Source organism: Brugia malayi, assembly GCF_000002995.4.
Source record: "Brugia malayi strain FR3 genome assembly, contig: Bm_v4_Chr3_scaffold_001, whole genome shotgun sequence".
In the NCBI taxonomy this organism is placed as follows: Eukaryota; Metazoa; Nematoda; class Chromadorea; order Rhabditida; family Onchocercidae; genus Brugia; species Brugia malayi.
The window spans coordinates 3,169,660-3,188,184 of record NW_025062477.1 but is presented as its reverse complement, the minus strand read 5'-3'; the positions used below and the strand labels follow the sequence as shown (position 1 = coordinate 3,188,184).

Here is an 18,525-nt window from a genome sequence, read left to right as displayed (position 1 = left end):
TGTGGAGTAATGTTTGGGATGTCAACCTTGCAATAAAAACAATGTTCTTTTCTCTTACCGCGGTGTCATGAAATGGATCTGCTTCGCTTTTCAATCCATTCATTCTATGTTTATCGAAAGATCATCAAAGATTTATGGGTTTTCAATAGTGTCAAGACAAAACTACTATAAAATGTACTGAGTAAATCGAACTTGGAATCTTTTCAAATATTTTCCTGACGACTTAACTCAAAATTTCGATTTTATTTAACCAACGAACGCATCTCTTAAGTGTATTAATCCACATCTGACTTGTGCCTTCGGTAAAAATGCTAAATCTACGGCTAATTGTTGAAAGTTTGGTGAAATCAATCTTTTGGTTTTGAAATTTCATCTTTGGTTGTATTAATCTTTGATTATGTTAAATTTTCTGTTCAATATCTACCATAATTTTACCTATAATTCTTTTCTGTTGTGACACAGAACTCTCAAGTTATTCACAATTATTTCATACTTTATCGTTTCAACTGTTGCCATGGCAAAAGCAAGCAACTTCGTAACATCCCACTTTTCATTTTGTAAATTTTTAGTGTGTAATTAAAAATCTTGTGTACCTGTTTTCTTCGTATCACTTTCAAGCTTATATTACAAGGTGTATGAGATTAAATAGTTAGATCCAAAGCTTTTAAATTCCGGTCTTTGGCTTTCATTTGCTATGAAGTTTCAATTTTCGGTTGACCATCAAATCACTGAGCAGTTATTTGAAACAAAAAAAAAAAAAAAACGAGCGGAAATTCGAGCGAGTAATCATCATAAAATTACATCATTTTTAGGATCCCATTCGCTAGCTGAATCTTCTGGTGTCGAAATTGATGGCTGGAAAAATGCGCAAGCTTAAACAGTATTAGAAGTATTTCTTTAAAGCTGCTATAAATTTTTAAAACATCAACGAAAAACTTCGTGAAATGTAAGTGCTAGATGTAGAGAGTGCTTTATAATTTGGCGAAAATAAACCAAAAAATCTATCCACAGTTAGTACAAACATTTCATAAATTTGCATAGATAGAGAATCGATAAAGATTCTCCCTGAATTACAGATTAGTGATCCTCACTTGATTTGATGATAGCTGATAATTCTCTTAAGCTGCATTCATTCGCTTGATATATCAGAGAAAATAATGTATATATGCTCATAATGATTATATTATTCCTTTTAACGGATAATTAATTTGTATAATTATACAGTATTTGGAAAAGTTAACTTTTGCATTTACATTTTGATAAATAATGTTCTTCTAATTAAATTTTCGGCTAGTTTATAAAACAATTTTTTAAACTGACATTATATGCTCAAATAGAACCTTTTATAAGACTCTCTTAAGTTCTCCCTGAATTACAGAGTTTTTCTTTTACAGACTACTCTCATTTTTTAATTGAAATTTAATTCAAAAATTGAATTAATCGAAGCTTTGATCTTTTTTCTCAAAAAATTACTATTTATTATTTATTACTATTATTTCTTTTTTTTTTTTTTTTTTTTTTAACAGAATAGAATTAGTATAAAATACCGTTCGAAAGTTTGTAACTCTTTCTTCTTCGCTAATATCTTCAGTTATCCATGCCATACCTTTCCAAACATGATGCATGATATGAACTGCTGGTGCTAACATCGCAATTGCTGCTTGATTTCCATTCCTCAAAGAGATATTTAAATAAAATTGAATTATGAAAAAATTGTTGCCAAGATGCTAAATTTCTCTCACAATAAATGAACAAATTATTTGCTAATGAAAAATTAAAATTAGATAAAATAGAAGTGAAATATACTTCTGTTTCTAAAGTAAAATTTATTTAAAGCTTACATTTTAAATTATAGCCATCTCTTACATATCAATTGAAATAAAATTTTTATTCTTCTTCCTTACCTTTCTAATTTTGTCTTACCATAAATCATATCACATATTACCTAAATCGATGTGTAGTATTGTCTACCACACATCCAGATGTTGAAAATGTTGTTTCATTTATATTCGAAGATGCAGAATTACGATATAAATTCTCGGGATGTAATTCCTAAAAAAAAAATTTTTTTTTCAATTACAATTCAGATCAGAGATAAAAAAAAAGGATTTCAATTTATGAATCGTTAAGCTGTGAATTTCATCTTCATTTATAATCAATTTTATTCAAATACTTTTTTATTCCTCAACGAAAACATTCTAAGTTAGCAGTACTAAAATAATTTGAAAATATTAATATACCTGAAGTAGTAAACAAAATCTGGCATACCAAGAAGGATTTTTGCATGCATTTGGATTAGTAATACAAAAGGCACAAGCAATCATTATACCTAAAAAAATTTTTTTCTAAAAATCGAAATCATTTGCAATGAATGAAATTTTTAAAAATATTATCATAATCATTTCTTCTTGTAGTAATTAAAAATTATATATAAATTTAATAACAATTAATTATAAGCAAGAGATAAAAATTTTTAAAAAAAAATAATTTCTCTCAAAAATCAGAAAGTAATCAAAAAATTATAACTATTGAAGTTTAAATCATTTTCATCAAACAAATTAAATAATTTTCCTTTTTTTCTTATTCTTTTTTTTTTCTTCTTTTAATCTCTTAAATTTTAAATTGACATTTTTTTTTCAAAAAAAAAATTGTGACCATTACCTACAATGCAAAGCAATATGATATATAGGCCAAAGTTATAATTATCCAAATCGATTATAGCTAATGCTGTACAAGTACAAATAACCATAATTAATATAAATATAGCAATACAAGCATGGAACATTTTATCCAATGTAACTTATCAGCAATAATTAATTATTTTGCAAAAAATCAGTATTAATTAATTGAAGAATGCTAGATTTTGATTGGAATTTCTATTTGAAATAAATGAGCGATCAAATTGAAAAAATTTGAAAATTGTCGTTTAAAATCAATTTTTTCTTATCAACCTGAAAAGTAGGAGTGATTTTTTTTCTCGCTAGAATCAAGTATAGTATAAATCAAGTATAAAGTATAAAAAGAAAAAAGAAAAGTAAAAATGACATTCATAAGATAATTCAAATTTTTAATTTAACAATGCAGAAAAGATGCTTAAAAGGAAATCAATTGTTATTTTTTAGCATAAGCTAACAATGAAGTGTTCATTTTATGATATTTAATTGATAGCAATAAGAAAGAAAAAATTACTTATCACTAATGACATTCTATCCAACCATGCAAAATCAATAAATTGAATAAGCATTAAATAGTATCATTTAATTCGATGTCTAAATAGAGCTTAAAAATTATTTGATGTAAATTAGGAAATTTACTTAGACAAATCAAATTTTGAATAGTTTAATCAATGAATGGAATAAATAAAATAAATTCAACCACTGACATCATTAATCTCATTATAGCAAAATTACCTGTCCCTTTATAGCAATACTACCTGTCTCATTATAGCAAAATTACCTGTCTCTTTATATCAAGGTTACCTAAGCATACACAGTTTCTGACGAACGGTATGCTAAATTCAACAATTGTATAAATCTATTTCTTAGATCTTATCAAAAGTTGAAAATGAGAAATTAGAGATTTAGTCATATCATATTTACATAATAAAATTTCATAGATTTATATTTTTATAACTTTTTATTTTTGAAAAGTAGTTAGCCGTTAGTCATTAATATTGGTAAGAAAAATATTGAATAACTTAAAAATTTAATCGCTATCTTACTTTAACATTTCATTCTCTCAGAACTAATATATATCAGAGATTATTAATCAATTGTATCTTTTTCGTAATAAAACAAAAAATAAGAAGAAAAGCATTAGCTAAATGAATATCAATGGAGGGAGAGTACGGTCATTAGTTAAATTTAATGAAAAGGCTTTACTAATGATAGAAGAAGAAGAATCTTCTTGAATGTATTCTTTGAATGAAATAATTTTCAAACTATGAATAACCTTTTTCTTCTTCTTTTCTTTTGCTGCCAAGTTATAATGAAAAAAAAAAGGCCTTAATCCATTCCTTTAGGCCTAAAAATGAGGGAAATTTTTATTGTAAAATGCTATAGCTAACAAAAATAAAAGACAGAGAGAAATTATTGATTTCCGTGAGAAAAAGGAATTAACAAAAAAAAAAAAAATTGAAAAAAGCTTTATGTAAAATTGATAATAGAAAAGTATACGTGTTAGTTAGTTGTAGCTCAATCCGATAGAAGTATATTAGAAAGTTGACAAATTTTGAATTTATTTTTTGTATCATTTCTCTATTATTATATTATTAATAAATAATACATTAATGATAATTGTATCATTATCATATCAATTTTCGCATATTATTTAATTGTAAATAAAATGAACGAAGTAATGATCTTACATAAATTTTACCTTCGCGATAAATCTTTACATTAAATATTCAAATAATTAAATTTGATAAGAGTAAAGATGAAAATGAAAATTTTTATGTCTTTTTTTTGCTATAATCTTTTGCAAATTTATGAAAAGTTTTTTTCTTCAAAAATTAACCAAAAATTTCTGTGTTTTAGTTATTGTTAACTTATTATTGATTGTATCAAAAATCATGTTTGTTTTTTTTCTTTGAGAATTTGAAATTGCAATTTTAGATTTGAAATAAACGCAAACTTTTTGTGGCTCTTTTCTTTTTTCAATTTTTAAATAAGTCTTTTCTCATTTTTATACTTGCAGTGCTTTCCAATTATAATTACAGGCAAATATGCGTGAACTTTTTTTTTTATAATTCACACTTTTGATGGAAATTTTAATTGGCTTGAAAGTTAATTTGAAATTTATAGCCACAGGCGATGTATTTGATATAATATTTCTACCAAATAAATATTGAATGAATAATAAATCACAATTTTTAGAATATAATCAAATTTGAACAGATATGAATGCTGTCTAATTTCTTTTTCAAAAATTGCTTACATTTTTTTCGTTTCTTAAAAAAAAAAAAAGCCAATTTTCCAATAAAAAATTTTTGAAAGAAAATGAAATGATGACAACGAGAGTAAAGTGTAATAATAACTACTACCAATTGACAATAATTTTTTTATTTACATTTTAATATTTGCAACTATTTCATGAAGAATGTAAAGATATATTTTATTAATAAAGCATAAACTTATGTTACTATTATCAAACTTCACCAATTACGTAAAACTAATTACGTAAAACGTCATCAATTGAATACATGGAATTCTCAGACGTATGCAATGAATTGTAAAATTTCAACAACTTATGGTATTGTAAGTAGGAATAATTAAAATAACAAGCATATGGGTTAAATCAGTGAATAAATGGGTTAAAATTAAAATTAAAAAGAAAAAATCAAAATTACAATATTCAGATTAACTCTAATCATTTTTATTTCACTTTTCCACTTCAGGTTTTAATTTAACTGTAAAATAATAGAAACTGAAAAAATACTCTGCAGTCTAAAATAAAATAAAGTGCATTTCCAGATTGTTGTTTTCTTTGTTTTTTTTGAATCAAAAAAGGTTGATCTATAATTAATTCTGCCTATTTGTTGTAAAAAACGATACATTTAAATTACATTCAAATTCTAATACGTTTGCCACATGCCTGATTAGTCATTCACCAAATAATTTCGCATTTGTAACTAATCTATGTGTAGATCATTTAAGCCATTATGCTAATTCCTTTTTCTCACACAATAAAAAAACCTTTGTTAGCAAACCCTTTGTTAACAATCTTTGTTTCACATCAGTTAAACGTCCTCTGCCGGATATCTGGTCAGTTCAGTTCTGTATATAAGCTTACAGTTATTTATTCTACATTTTGGGGCGGTTTTTAATATTATCTTAGTGTTTTATAATTATATTATATCTTTCGTTACGCGTTGTTATCATGTTGATTTGTTGGTTTAATTACCTAAGTTTGAGGCAAAATAAAATATCGGGCAGTCAATACATTCCACAACACTATTTTTAATAATATGTTGTTGTTTCAACATTGAAATCCATGAATTAAATTTTAGTATATATATACTAAATTAAATTTCAGATACATAAGCAATATGGAAATTTTAGATTTGTGAATTTTCCTAAATCTTAATTAGTATTAAAAAGGATAGGAAATATATTAGTGCAGTGTTGAAAATGAAAAGAAAATTTCAGTAATGTGAATCATTTCGTCTCTGTCACAAATTCATCATAAAATTTGGAGCTTAAAATATCTTCGTATTTCTTTCCTTTATAAATTATAAAAATATTAGAAGATTATTTTAATTTATGATATCATCAATCAGTTATGGAGACTTAACAAAAAGAAATGTCTATGAATGTCATTAAAAGTTTATAGAATTTGAAAAAAAAAAAAAAAAAAAAAAAAACCGAAGTGGGATGAAAATGATAATGTAAATGTTTTGGATGAATTTAGTTTAAAAAAAAATCTTGAATTCTAGGCAGATTTCAAGAAAGTATTTCTCTAATCAGATATAATAATTTGAAGCTGAGCTTCTATCTCTTTTATCACCTGAGATAATTTAATGAATGCATGCATGCACAAAGCACATGAAAGCATTAGCAAGACAATCATCAAACTTCTAAGACTCAAAGCTTTAAAAGCAAAAAAGTTTCACTTCGTCAGTGATGCACTGCAAACGATTGCAAGCAACGTTTTTTGAAAATTATTTGCAGCAAAAAAAAAAAGTAACTAAGCTAGAAGCCTATGAAATTAAATTGCAAAATGGATGAAGCTGAAATGTTGGAAGTCAAAAAGTGATAGACGTGACGTCAAATAGCATTAGTTTTACATAGAACTAACTTTAATCAGAAATAATGCATTTTAAAATAGTATGGTTTTTTTTTTTTAAGAAAATTTTCAGATAAATTTTATTTGCAGAAGACGAATAATACTGAAATTAAGTCTGAAAACCGATCTTTTCTCGATGTGTTGAAAAAAATTTTTTAAATTTGATTTATATGATATTTAAAAGCAACAATTGATGCATAATTTCAATGTAAATAGTTAATTTTTAGCAACTAATATCAAAAATGTGAATTGCAAAAAAAAAAAAAAAACCGAAAAAAAGATCAGAAAGACGAATTCTTATAGTCAGATTATTCAACATTGAAAATTTTGGAAGCAAGAAAACTAAATTCAAAATATCGTTCAAATCCTATGGGGATTTTTTGCAGCTAAGTCTAAGTAATGAGTTGACTATTACATGTTAATAAGTGAGGAATATTTTAGGTAACATTTACTTTTTATTATTTATCATTTTCAAGTAATAGTAATAAATATTTAAATTCCTAATAAAAAATTAAAAATTATTTAGGAGAAAATTAGGATGAAATTTTTGAAAGTAAACGTTCAAATTTCAATAGCAATAATTGTTATTTTGACTGTGACATACATTTCTCATATATGTGTTTGTTGGTTTTTGTTCTTCTCTACTTTTGATAAAATTAAATGAGTAAAAATGAAATGAAAGAAAATTACATATTTGCCAACATTGGAAGAAGCATTTTTAATATTGTAATAATATTTATTAACTAAAAAATGATATAATAACTTTTTTTTTTCTCTCGAAATATCTGAAAAGAATATTTATGAACAATTGATAATTTGGCAAAATGTTTTTTTTTTTTTCATTCATTTTATCATTACTGGAATTGGCATTAAGCTAAACATAATGAAAAGTAGCCTCAGCCTTTTATTTGGAATAAATGAGCATAACAAAGTTATTATTTAAAAATACTTTTTCATTAACTGAAAAAATTGATGAGTCAAATGAAGTGAAAATTGGAAATCAATACCAACTTGAATGAAAGCAAATATTAGATGACGAATTAAATGAATGAACACAATCGAAATGATCGATTAAATTGGTTTCATCCACTGATTTATTGATTTAATTTTTGCTGAAATATTTCAAACTTTTTTGAGAAAAATTTCGAGCAACTTATTTAAAGTAACAGCAATTAATGAAGTAAAGCAAACGATGACAATCTCATACTTGCTAGCAAACAAAGCTTACACAATTCTCAAATAGTATGCTGATGTCATTAATCCAAAAATTAATTTAAAAAAACTTTAAGAATGATGTCACCAACTGAAATTTTAAGAATTCAACTTTAAACTGAAAATTGATTTGATTGAACACAGATTATATTAGTTTATTAAATATTATTATCTATTATCTTTCATGACAACGAATGTTTTTCTTTGATTGATTTAAATTTGGAATTACATTTGTTTGCATGCAGACAATGTTTAATGAAACAAGATTCCGAAATAGTAATATTTTCAGATGTGTTAAAGAGATGATTAATATTGATTGCTCTCTTCGTTTGAAGCCACAGAACTTTTGAAATCGCAAAATGTTTGAAAAGAAACTTTCACCGAACAATTTCAATTCAAATTATTGAGGAATAGGACCAATTAGACATGAATAATTCATAATTCGACAAAAAGTTTTTTTTTTTTTTTTGTAAAAATCATTACTTAAAATACTAAATTTATCTTAGTTAAAAAATTTGTTCCAATGAGGAAGAAACTGTCCTAAAATTTTCGTTAATTACACACCTTTTCTTGCAAACGATTTCAGTGATTCATAACTGAATGTTCGCCGTAGCATTATCTTTATTATTTTTACTCACAACTACAATGAGGACATCATGAATACAGTGAATTCCAAATAAAAAAAGGAAATTAACGAAAATTACAAAAACTATTCCATAAGTCTGCCATGAATTTAACTTGAAAGAGTTCTAATAAAAATATATGAAGGAAAATAAGTGTATGAAAACTTTAACAAAGTATCTTTTTTTTTTCAAACAACTTTTAAATGCATGATTTTTTTTGTTAGTTACACATATTTCCATGCAACAATTCCATTGATTCATAATGGAATGAGTATGACACGCATTTTTTAGCATTAACTTTGTTATAAACATTAATTTAAACTTCTAACCAATAACAGTCTCGGGCTGTTCAACTGTTTAATAGTTGAGAGACTTCATTAGTTAATAAGGTAGGACAAAACCACTACCACGGTCTCAGATTAGTTTTGTCGCTAAGATGAGATGCATCACCGCTAAGTTCTTTAATATAACCACCTTTCTGTTTTTTGACAAATTTTGATACTGTTGCTTGGCCAACGTATTTCCACGAACCGCCTAATAATTCATGGATTGCACCTATTGGAGCTCCGTGGGAAACAAGTAATACTTCAGTACCTGTAATAATTAAACACTCCGAAAATTACTTCTCGTCACTTTATCTGAGGCAAAATAAATAATTTATACATTTTCAATTTTACAGGTAAATTTGCGTCTCTAATGCGATCTTACTTTAGTGCCTTTGAAACCTTTGAAAGCATATAATTGTTATAGAATACAAAATTTAACCGTAATGTTTAATATTTCTAGGTATTAACCTGGAAAACGTTTTTCGATTCCTTCTAAAGTCATTTGTATGCGTGGTGTACAAGCTTCATCGCCATCACCTTCTCGTGGAAGCTTCCATGGCATTATTGATTGATAACATGTATCAACAAGTGGATATTTCTCTTTCAAAATATTCAGATCCTCATATCCGGGAGGATCTTCGCACATATATAATCCCTACAAGAATAAGTTTGACTTAAATTAACAATGAACTATTTGACAATATGCAAACAGGAAATTTTACAACAAATAATTTTTTTTTTTTTCATATTTTTTTCAGAGACCAGAATATACTAGCGAATTTTACAAGTTCCTTTTTTACAGCGGTAAAATAGCAAAAGAGTGATGATGTAAGAAAAAAAAGAAAAAACCATATACAAAAATAAACTGCACCTCGCATAATCCTGGTTCAACTTTTATGGTAGCATTACTATGACCTCGCAAAAGTCGTGTAGCTGTTTCAAGAGTACGATCAAAAGGTGAAACAAAGATATGATCCAAATGAATGTCATTGAAACGAACAGCAAGCTCATCCGCTTGTCCTGAAAATAATAAGCTTCCAATCATGTAATGTGAATTCATATTTTTTATGATTACTTTACATTCTTAAATAACCGCTAAGTTCATTCCAAAATGGATTTTATTCATATTCCTATTTGTCAATAATACCTACTATTACACTTTCTGTATTACTGTTCATTTTTCATTTTAGTTTAACTATATTGAAGTGATGATTTAACAAATAAGAAAACTATTACAACAATGTTCTTTCCTAATTAAAAATCAAATAGTCTTCTTGTTCCATCACAGATTACCAACTATAAAAAATCAAAAAAAAAGAAAGATCTCACTAACGAACCTTGTCCTCTCTTTGATAATGGTGAATTATCACTTTTTAACGTTGAACTATTTTGCCATGTCAAATTGATATTGTCTTCACGTTCAGCATGTCGTACAACCCAAAATGTCATCGAATTCATATTGCTCATTGTCTTCTTCAAAAATTGCCTAGGAATGAGCAAGGGAGCATCGCAAATATTTATAAATAATAATAAGAAGAAATTATCAATCATTGATGAACAGATTATTTACTGTAATCGATTTTTAGAAAAAGAAAGCAAAATGTAAACATTTCAGATTATGAAATTTTAACTCACTAGTAATAGAACAGGTTTAACTAAACAAATAACATCAGACAGTTATTTCAAATTGTTTAATAATGACCTTAATAATAATTTAATAACAATAATTGTTTAATAATAACCTTAATAATAATTTTTTAATAGTAACATTAATAATAACTGTTTAATAATAATAATAATTTTTGATAATAATTATTGAATTATTTAGCAAATCAGTTAGTAAACTAAAATAATCACAATTAATTTAATACACTATCGAAAAATTCTGAAATTATCTTACACTTTGCATTATTTCAATAAAATGTTATGAGAAAAATTCAAGAGTGATATATGAAATAAAAAACAAAAAATAGGTAAAGTTGTTGCTATTCAGTTACTGGCTATTCTATGATATGTTAACGTCAGTTACTGTAACATTTTAGAAATTCTTCAATAGTTCGTTTATCATTTTATCCACCAAAATATAGTATTTTTAATTTTTTTTTTTAAAATTTTTTCATCAAAAAGATTTTTTTTTCATAGATATTTTAGTGAAATATTGTTGTTGTAATAATAAAATGATTCCAGTTAGAAAGAGTAAAATAACTTTTCTACTTCATAATTTGATAATTGGTGTATGATATTTCCAAGGTATATTAACGAGCCATAAAACTGCATGAGATTCGATATTGATTTCACTGAAGATGGTAGATTAACGAAAAACGAAAGAGTCTGGAATAGTAACATTTTAAACAAATAGCGTATGCTCTTTTTTCATTTATATTTTTGTTTAGCTCAAGATAAAAATTTTATGATGTACATATCTACTCGAATATTTTTTGATGTATGAAGAAATGAAGAAAATAATTTGCAAACAAAATACAAAAATAACTAGTTTCTGTTTTTTTTTTTTTGAAAGCAGATAGATGAATACATCCATTTGTTATGTAAATTTTCTGTAAAACTTCATAGCAGAATTGTTTGTTTGTTATGTAGATCATCATTTGCGAAACTTTTAAATAAACATGGAAGAATTTATGCTGCTACTTGCTCCCAAAGTATACAAGGATGATACCTTCCCTTCTATTAGCTATACTTTTAAATTTCTTCGTGAATGTTTCGTGCGGTGAGTTCTTCACTTGAGAGATATTCCTCATTTTTGATTGCTTTCTTCAAAGAGCATAAATCTTTACGTTTTTGTTTCGTTGTGATCCTTTGTTTATGATTACTTGAAAGCGAATATTCAAATAGAATATGTTTTCAAGTTCATCTACTGCAGTCCGAAACTTTGTGTTTTCCTTTCCCATCTTTTTTTCCAGTTGTACTTTCATTTTATTGAAATTGGCTTCTAAGAATGGTACAATGATTATTTTTGTAATTAAAAAAAGGACCTTAATATATTTTCAGAAAAATGTAGGACCAATAACGATTGCGACAGTGGACGATGTGAATGGCGTCGCTGCGTTGGAAAATTAGGCAAAGTGATATCCGGTAGAATGGAAATTGAAAGTAAACGTTCATATTTTAATATTCATAACTGTTTGTTATTTTATGATAATTAAACCTGCAGAATATATCCTCATGTATGCATTTTTTGTTTGCTTAAAACGGATTAGACGAATAAAACTAAGGTGACATTGAAAAAAGCACCTATAAAATTGCAATAAAATTTACCAACTAGGGAAGTGCTATAATTTTTAGCACATCCAATTTCTTTGTAAAATAAAATTGATTTTAATTGTTGATATAAAAATGATGTGCTTATTAAAGATTGTTACGTTGACGACGATTGTCCCACAAAGCAAGTATGTCGGGGTGGCTCATGTCAACAACGCCTTCCTTTGGTTAATGATTTGGCTAAGCTTCGACCTGGTTGCTTATCATTATTATGCTTTTATAGTGTCAGATTTGCAGATAAGCTAGGTTTTCATGTTTACAAATTGGTAGTTCTGCTTGTGAAATGTGATAACTACGATTTTGCCAGCTTATCTGTTAAGTTAATTTTTCTTATAAAAATTAAAGTATATGACTTGTCAGGATACTTACTTTTTTTGTATTTTGAAGGATTAATGTATGCTTATATAGGCACATCCATGTTACTAAATTTCATTTATTTTCGTAGTTTTTCCTGTTTTAAACTGCACATATTTATTCCACATTGCAATTGATTTCAAACACCTAACGCTAGCTATTGCAGTACTATGGTTTTTGGACAATAATTGGAATCTAACTTTAAAGTTATTTAGAAAGTAAATAACTTTGCATAATTGAGTAAAGTTATTCATTTTCAGATCATTGCTACACTGATGCAAATTGTCCATCTGGTTTCAAATGTGGTTATTATAAGAAGTGTTATAATATGTCTGATAGCAGATATGTAGTGGAATCGTTCACTCATATCCGTAATTTTTCCTGTTTTAAACTGAATTTTTGTTGGTAAAATATCTTTACAAATTATACAAACCAAGAAAACATTGCATATATTAAGTCAAGAATTAAGCGTGAGCCAGTGATAGTCTAGCCAGTGATAGTCTAACTAACACAATGAGTGCTGTTTCTCGCTTACATCTGTTATTTTAGCATGCAAACATGAAGCACCAGATTTTTGCGCGAAAGTAACAGGTTTTGAGAATGCCCAATGTCGTGAAATCGAATTCGAGTATGAAAAAATTCGCTCATATGTATGCCAGCTTCCACCACCGTTTGCACGTACTGAATTCAAATGTATGTTACACAGGCTTGAAATTGTTTTTTATGATTGGGTTTATATTGGAAAAGGATGGGATTTGTTTGCTTACAATTATTACATAGGCATTAAATGGATTTTTATCTAATATGAATTCTCACAAGTTGTTTTCTTTTGCAAATGATAAATTTTCAAGAAAAAAAAGGCAAACAAATGTTTAATTTCATAGAGTCATATGAGAATTTATACTGGCGTAAAGAATATGACCAAATTAATTACAGCTTGTGGTAAGGACAATAGTTGCTCACGATATAGCACATGCATAAGAGGAACTTGTTATCAGCCATTTTGGATTACTGTTAGAGAACGTAAGCTTAAAGTTTTTTTTTTTTGTGTTTTCTCAGAGAAGATAACTAATTATCTAATTATACAATTATTTGATTTTTAATAGCTTGTTATTATAATTCAGGTTGTAAGAATGATAATGATTGTACTTTTCGTGCAAAATGTGCCTCAGATGGTGGATGCAAGGAAGGAAAATGGTCACTGCATCATCGAAGTAAGTTTTTGTTGCTAAACCGATATTGCAGTTATTTTAGTCTAATTGTATATCCTCAAAATTACTAGCCATTTTTGACAAGATATAATAATACGATAATATTGCTTGAACATGTTTTCATGCGTAATATCAGCAAACATGCACAGAATATTTGTTTAAAGTGTTCGAGGTAATCTATTTCTTGTTTTAATTCCTTCTGGTCACTCTTTGAGTTTCTTGTATGATCAAAGATTCTTTAAGCTAGTGAAAAAAATTCCGGAATAAACATGTTTCCCTTCTTATCTGGTTGATGAAACGAAGAGAGGTGGAGAAGAGGGTGACAAAATATATTTTTCAGCTTGTCGTGTATCCTTAGAGTGTGGCAATAGTCCTACAATGAAATTTGTATGTCGTAGATTTGAATGTACGTATCGGCGAAGTGTTCCATTTGGTAAGCATTAAATGTTATGAAGTGGGTAATTAAAACAATTAATTTTATCATCGACATTAAGATTGAGTCGTCATACTTCAGCATAATCTTCACAGGATCATTTTATAAAAATGAGTTCTTTCGCGATATTTTAAATGTAACATAGAGCGTAAAGTATCAGCATCCAACACATTAGTCTGCATCAAAGCTTATTATCGTTTGTTATTGTTCAATTCATTCTGATTTAGTTATCAATTTTGAATATTATACTTTCTTCTTTATGTCATGACGTTACGTACGTTTATATTCCAATTCATTACACTTCAGTGATTTGCACTGCTGCTTAAAATGAAGACTGCAGCACTGCTTGCTTTGAAATTTTCTAACGGCAGATGATTTCCTCATTAATGCAAATTTCTTTCTCATCTAACTATGTTGGGAGGAGAACAATGGCTATGATACGTTATATGTCTATCCTTTCTTCAAAAAGGAAGAAAAAAATTTAAAGAAAATAACCGTTGCACATTGTGAGTTGATTTCTTTCAGAATGTGATGCATGTCGGTTTGATGAATTCTGCGATTTGTATGAAAATTGTTTGCCAGTTCAGCGTTTCAGTGGTTAGGAATTTTGGATTATCTCTTTTTGTGAAATGAAAAGTTGATAACACGATGAGAGAGTAGTATTATTTGAAGAAGTATTATCTGAAGAACCTTAAAAAAATCCAATATATCTGCTCGAGAGAACAATGAAATTTTCATGGAAAAATCTGTCTAAGGAGAGATTGATTATATGTTGATTAGGTTTTGTTTCATTGAACCTGTAGTTATTTCAAGTATCTCAAAACAGTTTGTTCAGTTTTTTTTTTTTTTTTACTCAGTTATGTTCAGATTTTTACTCAGTTAAGCTATCGGTTTATTGCTATTGCTTTAGTTTTACAGCATTAATTAAATCGTACTTCTTGATATAATTAGAATTATTAGAATTAACTAATTAGGTTGTTCTTTACAAGGCGAAATGTGCAAATAATGCATGAATTAAGGTGTGTTATGATGATAATATCATTCTCAATGCATGATATTATTTTTGAAAATCTAAATTAGTTGAATACATTTTTTTTTCGTTTTCTTTTTTACTTTCATTAGAACAGAGTTTTTAGAATTCGATTGCGATGGTGATAACTGGTTTTATTGGTATAGCGCTTTCTACTGCTCGGTATGTCTATTCTGATATCATAGTGCAGAAGCTGACTGTTTTGAGGTATCACTTGAGGAGAGGAAACATTTTTGGATGGAATAAAAGATAAAGTGGTAATGCGAAATTTTACAAATTGTGAAATTATAGGTATGTTAAGAAGTAGTAACATTTATTTGTCATTGTAAATCTTCCTTGTTCTCTAATTAATTAAATCTCAGTGGAACTTTTTATGAGATGAAACTACGCTATCATGTGAGTGTTTGAAATTACTTGTTGGGATTGTTGGTCATTTGATGTGTTTTTTGTTTATCATTAATCGGTTGACAAATGAGCATAAAGTGATTGAAATCATATCCATAAGTCTGCAGCACTAAATATTTCAATTTCTTCACAAAATCTTGAGCTTATCTCTATTTTGGAAAGTCATCTAATTTTCTGTTGTATTCACGGCATACAGTTCTAGGAGTGATATCAAATATTAATTAGAATTTAAAAAATCTGAAAAAAATAGTTTCTTTTTAAGTCGACAAAAGAAATGACGTTCAATGATGCAATATCGGAGTGTACGGAATTAAAGGCAGAATTAGCTTATCCTCCAGACAGAGGGAATGAGACTGCTCTGTCACCTGAAAGTGCTTTGTTGTCATGTAAGGATTACATCCTTATTAATTTAGTAAAGTGAATGGAACTGCCAATAGGCATGGTTTTTTTTTTCTTTTTTCTTTTAAAAATGGGAAAAGGTTAAAAATAACTGATATAAGGTCAGAAAAAAAGTGATATCATCAAGAGATTAAGAAGTGAATAGCATTCAGTCTTCTAAGTTTTTCCGATTAGCTAAATTTAAGTGAACTATCTTGCTCTCAGAAGGTTACATACTCCATGCAATAAGTAATTTATAACTTATGGAAGAATGTCGTATGAATACCTTTTTTACATTTCAGTTCATCTCATCACATACTTTATTATCGATTTATTTATTATTATTACCATTGTTATTATTAATATTAACGATTTTCAGACTTGGCTGTACGCGGTGGTTGGGTTAAAGAAGGAACAGAAGAGGTCGAGAAAGTGTTTGTGAATTGGAATATTCCTGATCAAAGGGAGATTAAATCACGTTTTTTCTGCAAAATTAAGTATTATTTATGAATTAAAATGAGGCATACAATAATGATAATTATTAGGAATTGCTCTTTTCGAAAATGTTCAATTTGAGTAATTTGTTATGATGGATTAGTAACAGATGAATCATGGAGAGACATATTACCGAGATTTTACGCAAATTGGAAAACATTACTTCAGGAAAGACCAGGAGCAATCATTGAAAAAGAAATTGTGTATGGCAAAACAAAGAAAGAAGAAAAAAAAAAAAAACTGTTCGATATGTTTTAGAAAGGATAGAAAGATAGAAGAGAAGAAGTTGCATCGATTAATGAGACAATGTTGGTGATCTCCTATTTATTTTTTTCTCTTATTTCAGAAAAAGTGTCTCGGTCATCCGTTCCGAATAATGCCACTGCATACAGAGGTCAGTTCTTTGACTGTTAAATAGGGAGCATTTTTAACAGATATTATTATTAGTTGTGTAAAAGATTTATTGAAAATATTGCTAATTTTTACACTTTGAATGAAATGCGGTTTTTGATTAGATATAATTATAGCTTAATTTAGATGAGTATAATTAGCTCAAAATTCAGTGATAAAGTTAAAAATTAGTATTGAATTAGGGTGGTGCCAAGAAACTTTTATTTCTTTCGTTCATTTTTGTACTTTATTCTACAAACATTTTGAAATTCTTTGGAAGCACCTTTTTTCACATAAACTTATCCTTTTAATAGAAATATTGTGGATAGTTCTGCTGTTCAAGCAATGTTTTCTGTTCCTGCTTTCTACTTACTGCAATTCAATTCTGCAAAATATCTGGTATTATTAAATTGTTTCTTTATCTGGTCATCATCTAGATGATTTTTGTTTTAGGTCAGAAATGTCAAACATCATTTGTTTATCGTCATGACTACTGCTATATCGCGGTTCGTTTTTATATTTTTTTAATCATCTATTTAGCTACAATTTCGGCCTTATATCGTCATTTTGGGTTGGCGTTAACCTTAGATTGTTTATCTCATCGAAAGTTCTTGAACATTCTGATATTATGCATGACTAGGTGTCATTGTAGAGCAGAAAGATTTGCAAGGAGATTAATGCATGCAGCATACGTCATACTTAAGAATAGTTATATTATATATAATACTAAACCTATTATCATTCAATATTTTTCTATGTCTATTTATAGAATGAATGAGTCTTAATTTGTCTGAAATAGTAGGATTTGCAGACATACTAACGTAGTACTGTTTCAGGGTTTTACTAACTTCATGCCTCGTTTTGCAATCCGAACAGTTTGCAATTTATTGGATAGTGAAATAGTCAAAATTAGGAATAAGGAGGAGGCACATACAGCTTATGGTAAGATTGAGCCAGTATTTGTTATTGTTTCTTTAAAGAAATATATGTTTTGAATTATATGAAAATTTATTTGAAAGTCATAATTGAGGGGAGAATTGTTAACTACTCGATAATAATCTATTTTTTCATTATTGAAATTTTATAACTGACTGAACATTTTTATTGAAGGTTTGTTAGGCCTTAATAAAAATTTATTTACAGGACTTGCTGGTGGGAAGTCGTTCTGGCTTGGATTGAGAAGAGGTATAATTTTATTTCGGTGACTACGACTCTATAACATTTGATTGTAGAGTTTCCATAATTCATTATTCAGGATTTAGAGAAGCTTAGTAAATTCATCAAATTTAAAAAAAAAAAAAAAAAAAAAAAAAAAAAACGGTAAATGTTGAGAATATAGCAAATCCTTTTTGCTTCTTAACTTACGATTTTCTCTTCTATTTGACTGCTTGTTATTTTTAATACATTGCATGGAATTGTAGATGAGAGTTCGTGGCTAAAATATCACCTTAGGATCAGTTGGTTTTATTTCATATAAACTTCGAGATTAAAGTTGGTAGCATATTCCTGCAGGAAAGAGGGATTGGTATTGGGATACTAGTACCTATGGAACTCGAGCACATTTTTTCTTTTGGCGTACAGGACAACCGGATATAACAGACAACAAAAA

At 27.5% G+C, this 18,525-nt stretch overlaps 3 protein-coding genes across 3 annotated transcripts; 1 reads left to right on the top strand and 2 right to left on the bottom strand.

The window, feature by feature from the left end:
• Nucleotides 1–789: 789 nt before the first annotated feature.
• On the bottom strand, nt 790–2,324 carry Bm1707 (Uncharacterized protein; the record flags this gene model as incomplete). Its single annotated transcript, XM_043079848.1, has 4 exons — nt 790–855; nt 1,548–1,674; nt 1,946–2,052; nt 2,241–2,324. 4 exons carry the CDS (start codon nt 2,322–2,324, stop codon nt 790–792), a joined length of 384 nt encoding a protein of 127 aa, XP_042935782.1.
• A 6,697-nt stretch (nt 2,325–9,021) lies between these two features.
• On the bottom strand, nt 9,022–10,411 carry Bm6322 (phosphoglycerate mutase family protein; the record flags this gene model as incomplete). Its single annotated transcript, XM_001895595.1, has 4 exons — nt 9,022–9,212; nt 9,413–9,599; nt 9,816–9,964; nt 10,282–10,411. The coding sequence occupies 4 exons, from the start codon at nt 10,409–10,411 to the stop codon at nt 9,022–9,024; spliced, it is 657 nt and encodes a 218-aa protein (XP_001895630.1).
• A 1,628-nt stretch (nt 10,412–12,039) lies between these two features.
• On the top strand, nt 12,040–16,541 carry Bm11104 (Zinc finger, C2H2 type family protein; the record flags this gene model as incomplete). The annotated part of the gene is made up of 11 exons (XM_043079847.1): nt 12,040–12,052; nt 12,314–12,415; nt 12,835–12,945; nt 13,124–13,267; nt 13,511–13,597; nt 13,699–13,788; nt 14,126–14,218; nt 14,744–14,815; nt 15,355–15,410; nt 15,916–16,039; nt 16,411–16,541. The coding sequence occupies 11 exons, from the start codon at nt 12,040–12,042 to the stop codon at nt 16,539–16,541; spliced, it is 1,023 nt and encodes a 340-aa protein (XP_042935781.1).
• Nucleotides 16,542–18,525: the final 1,984 nt, after the last annotated feature.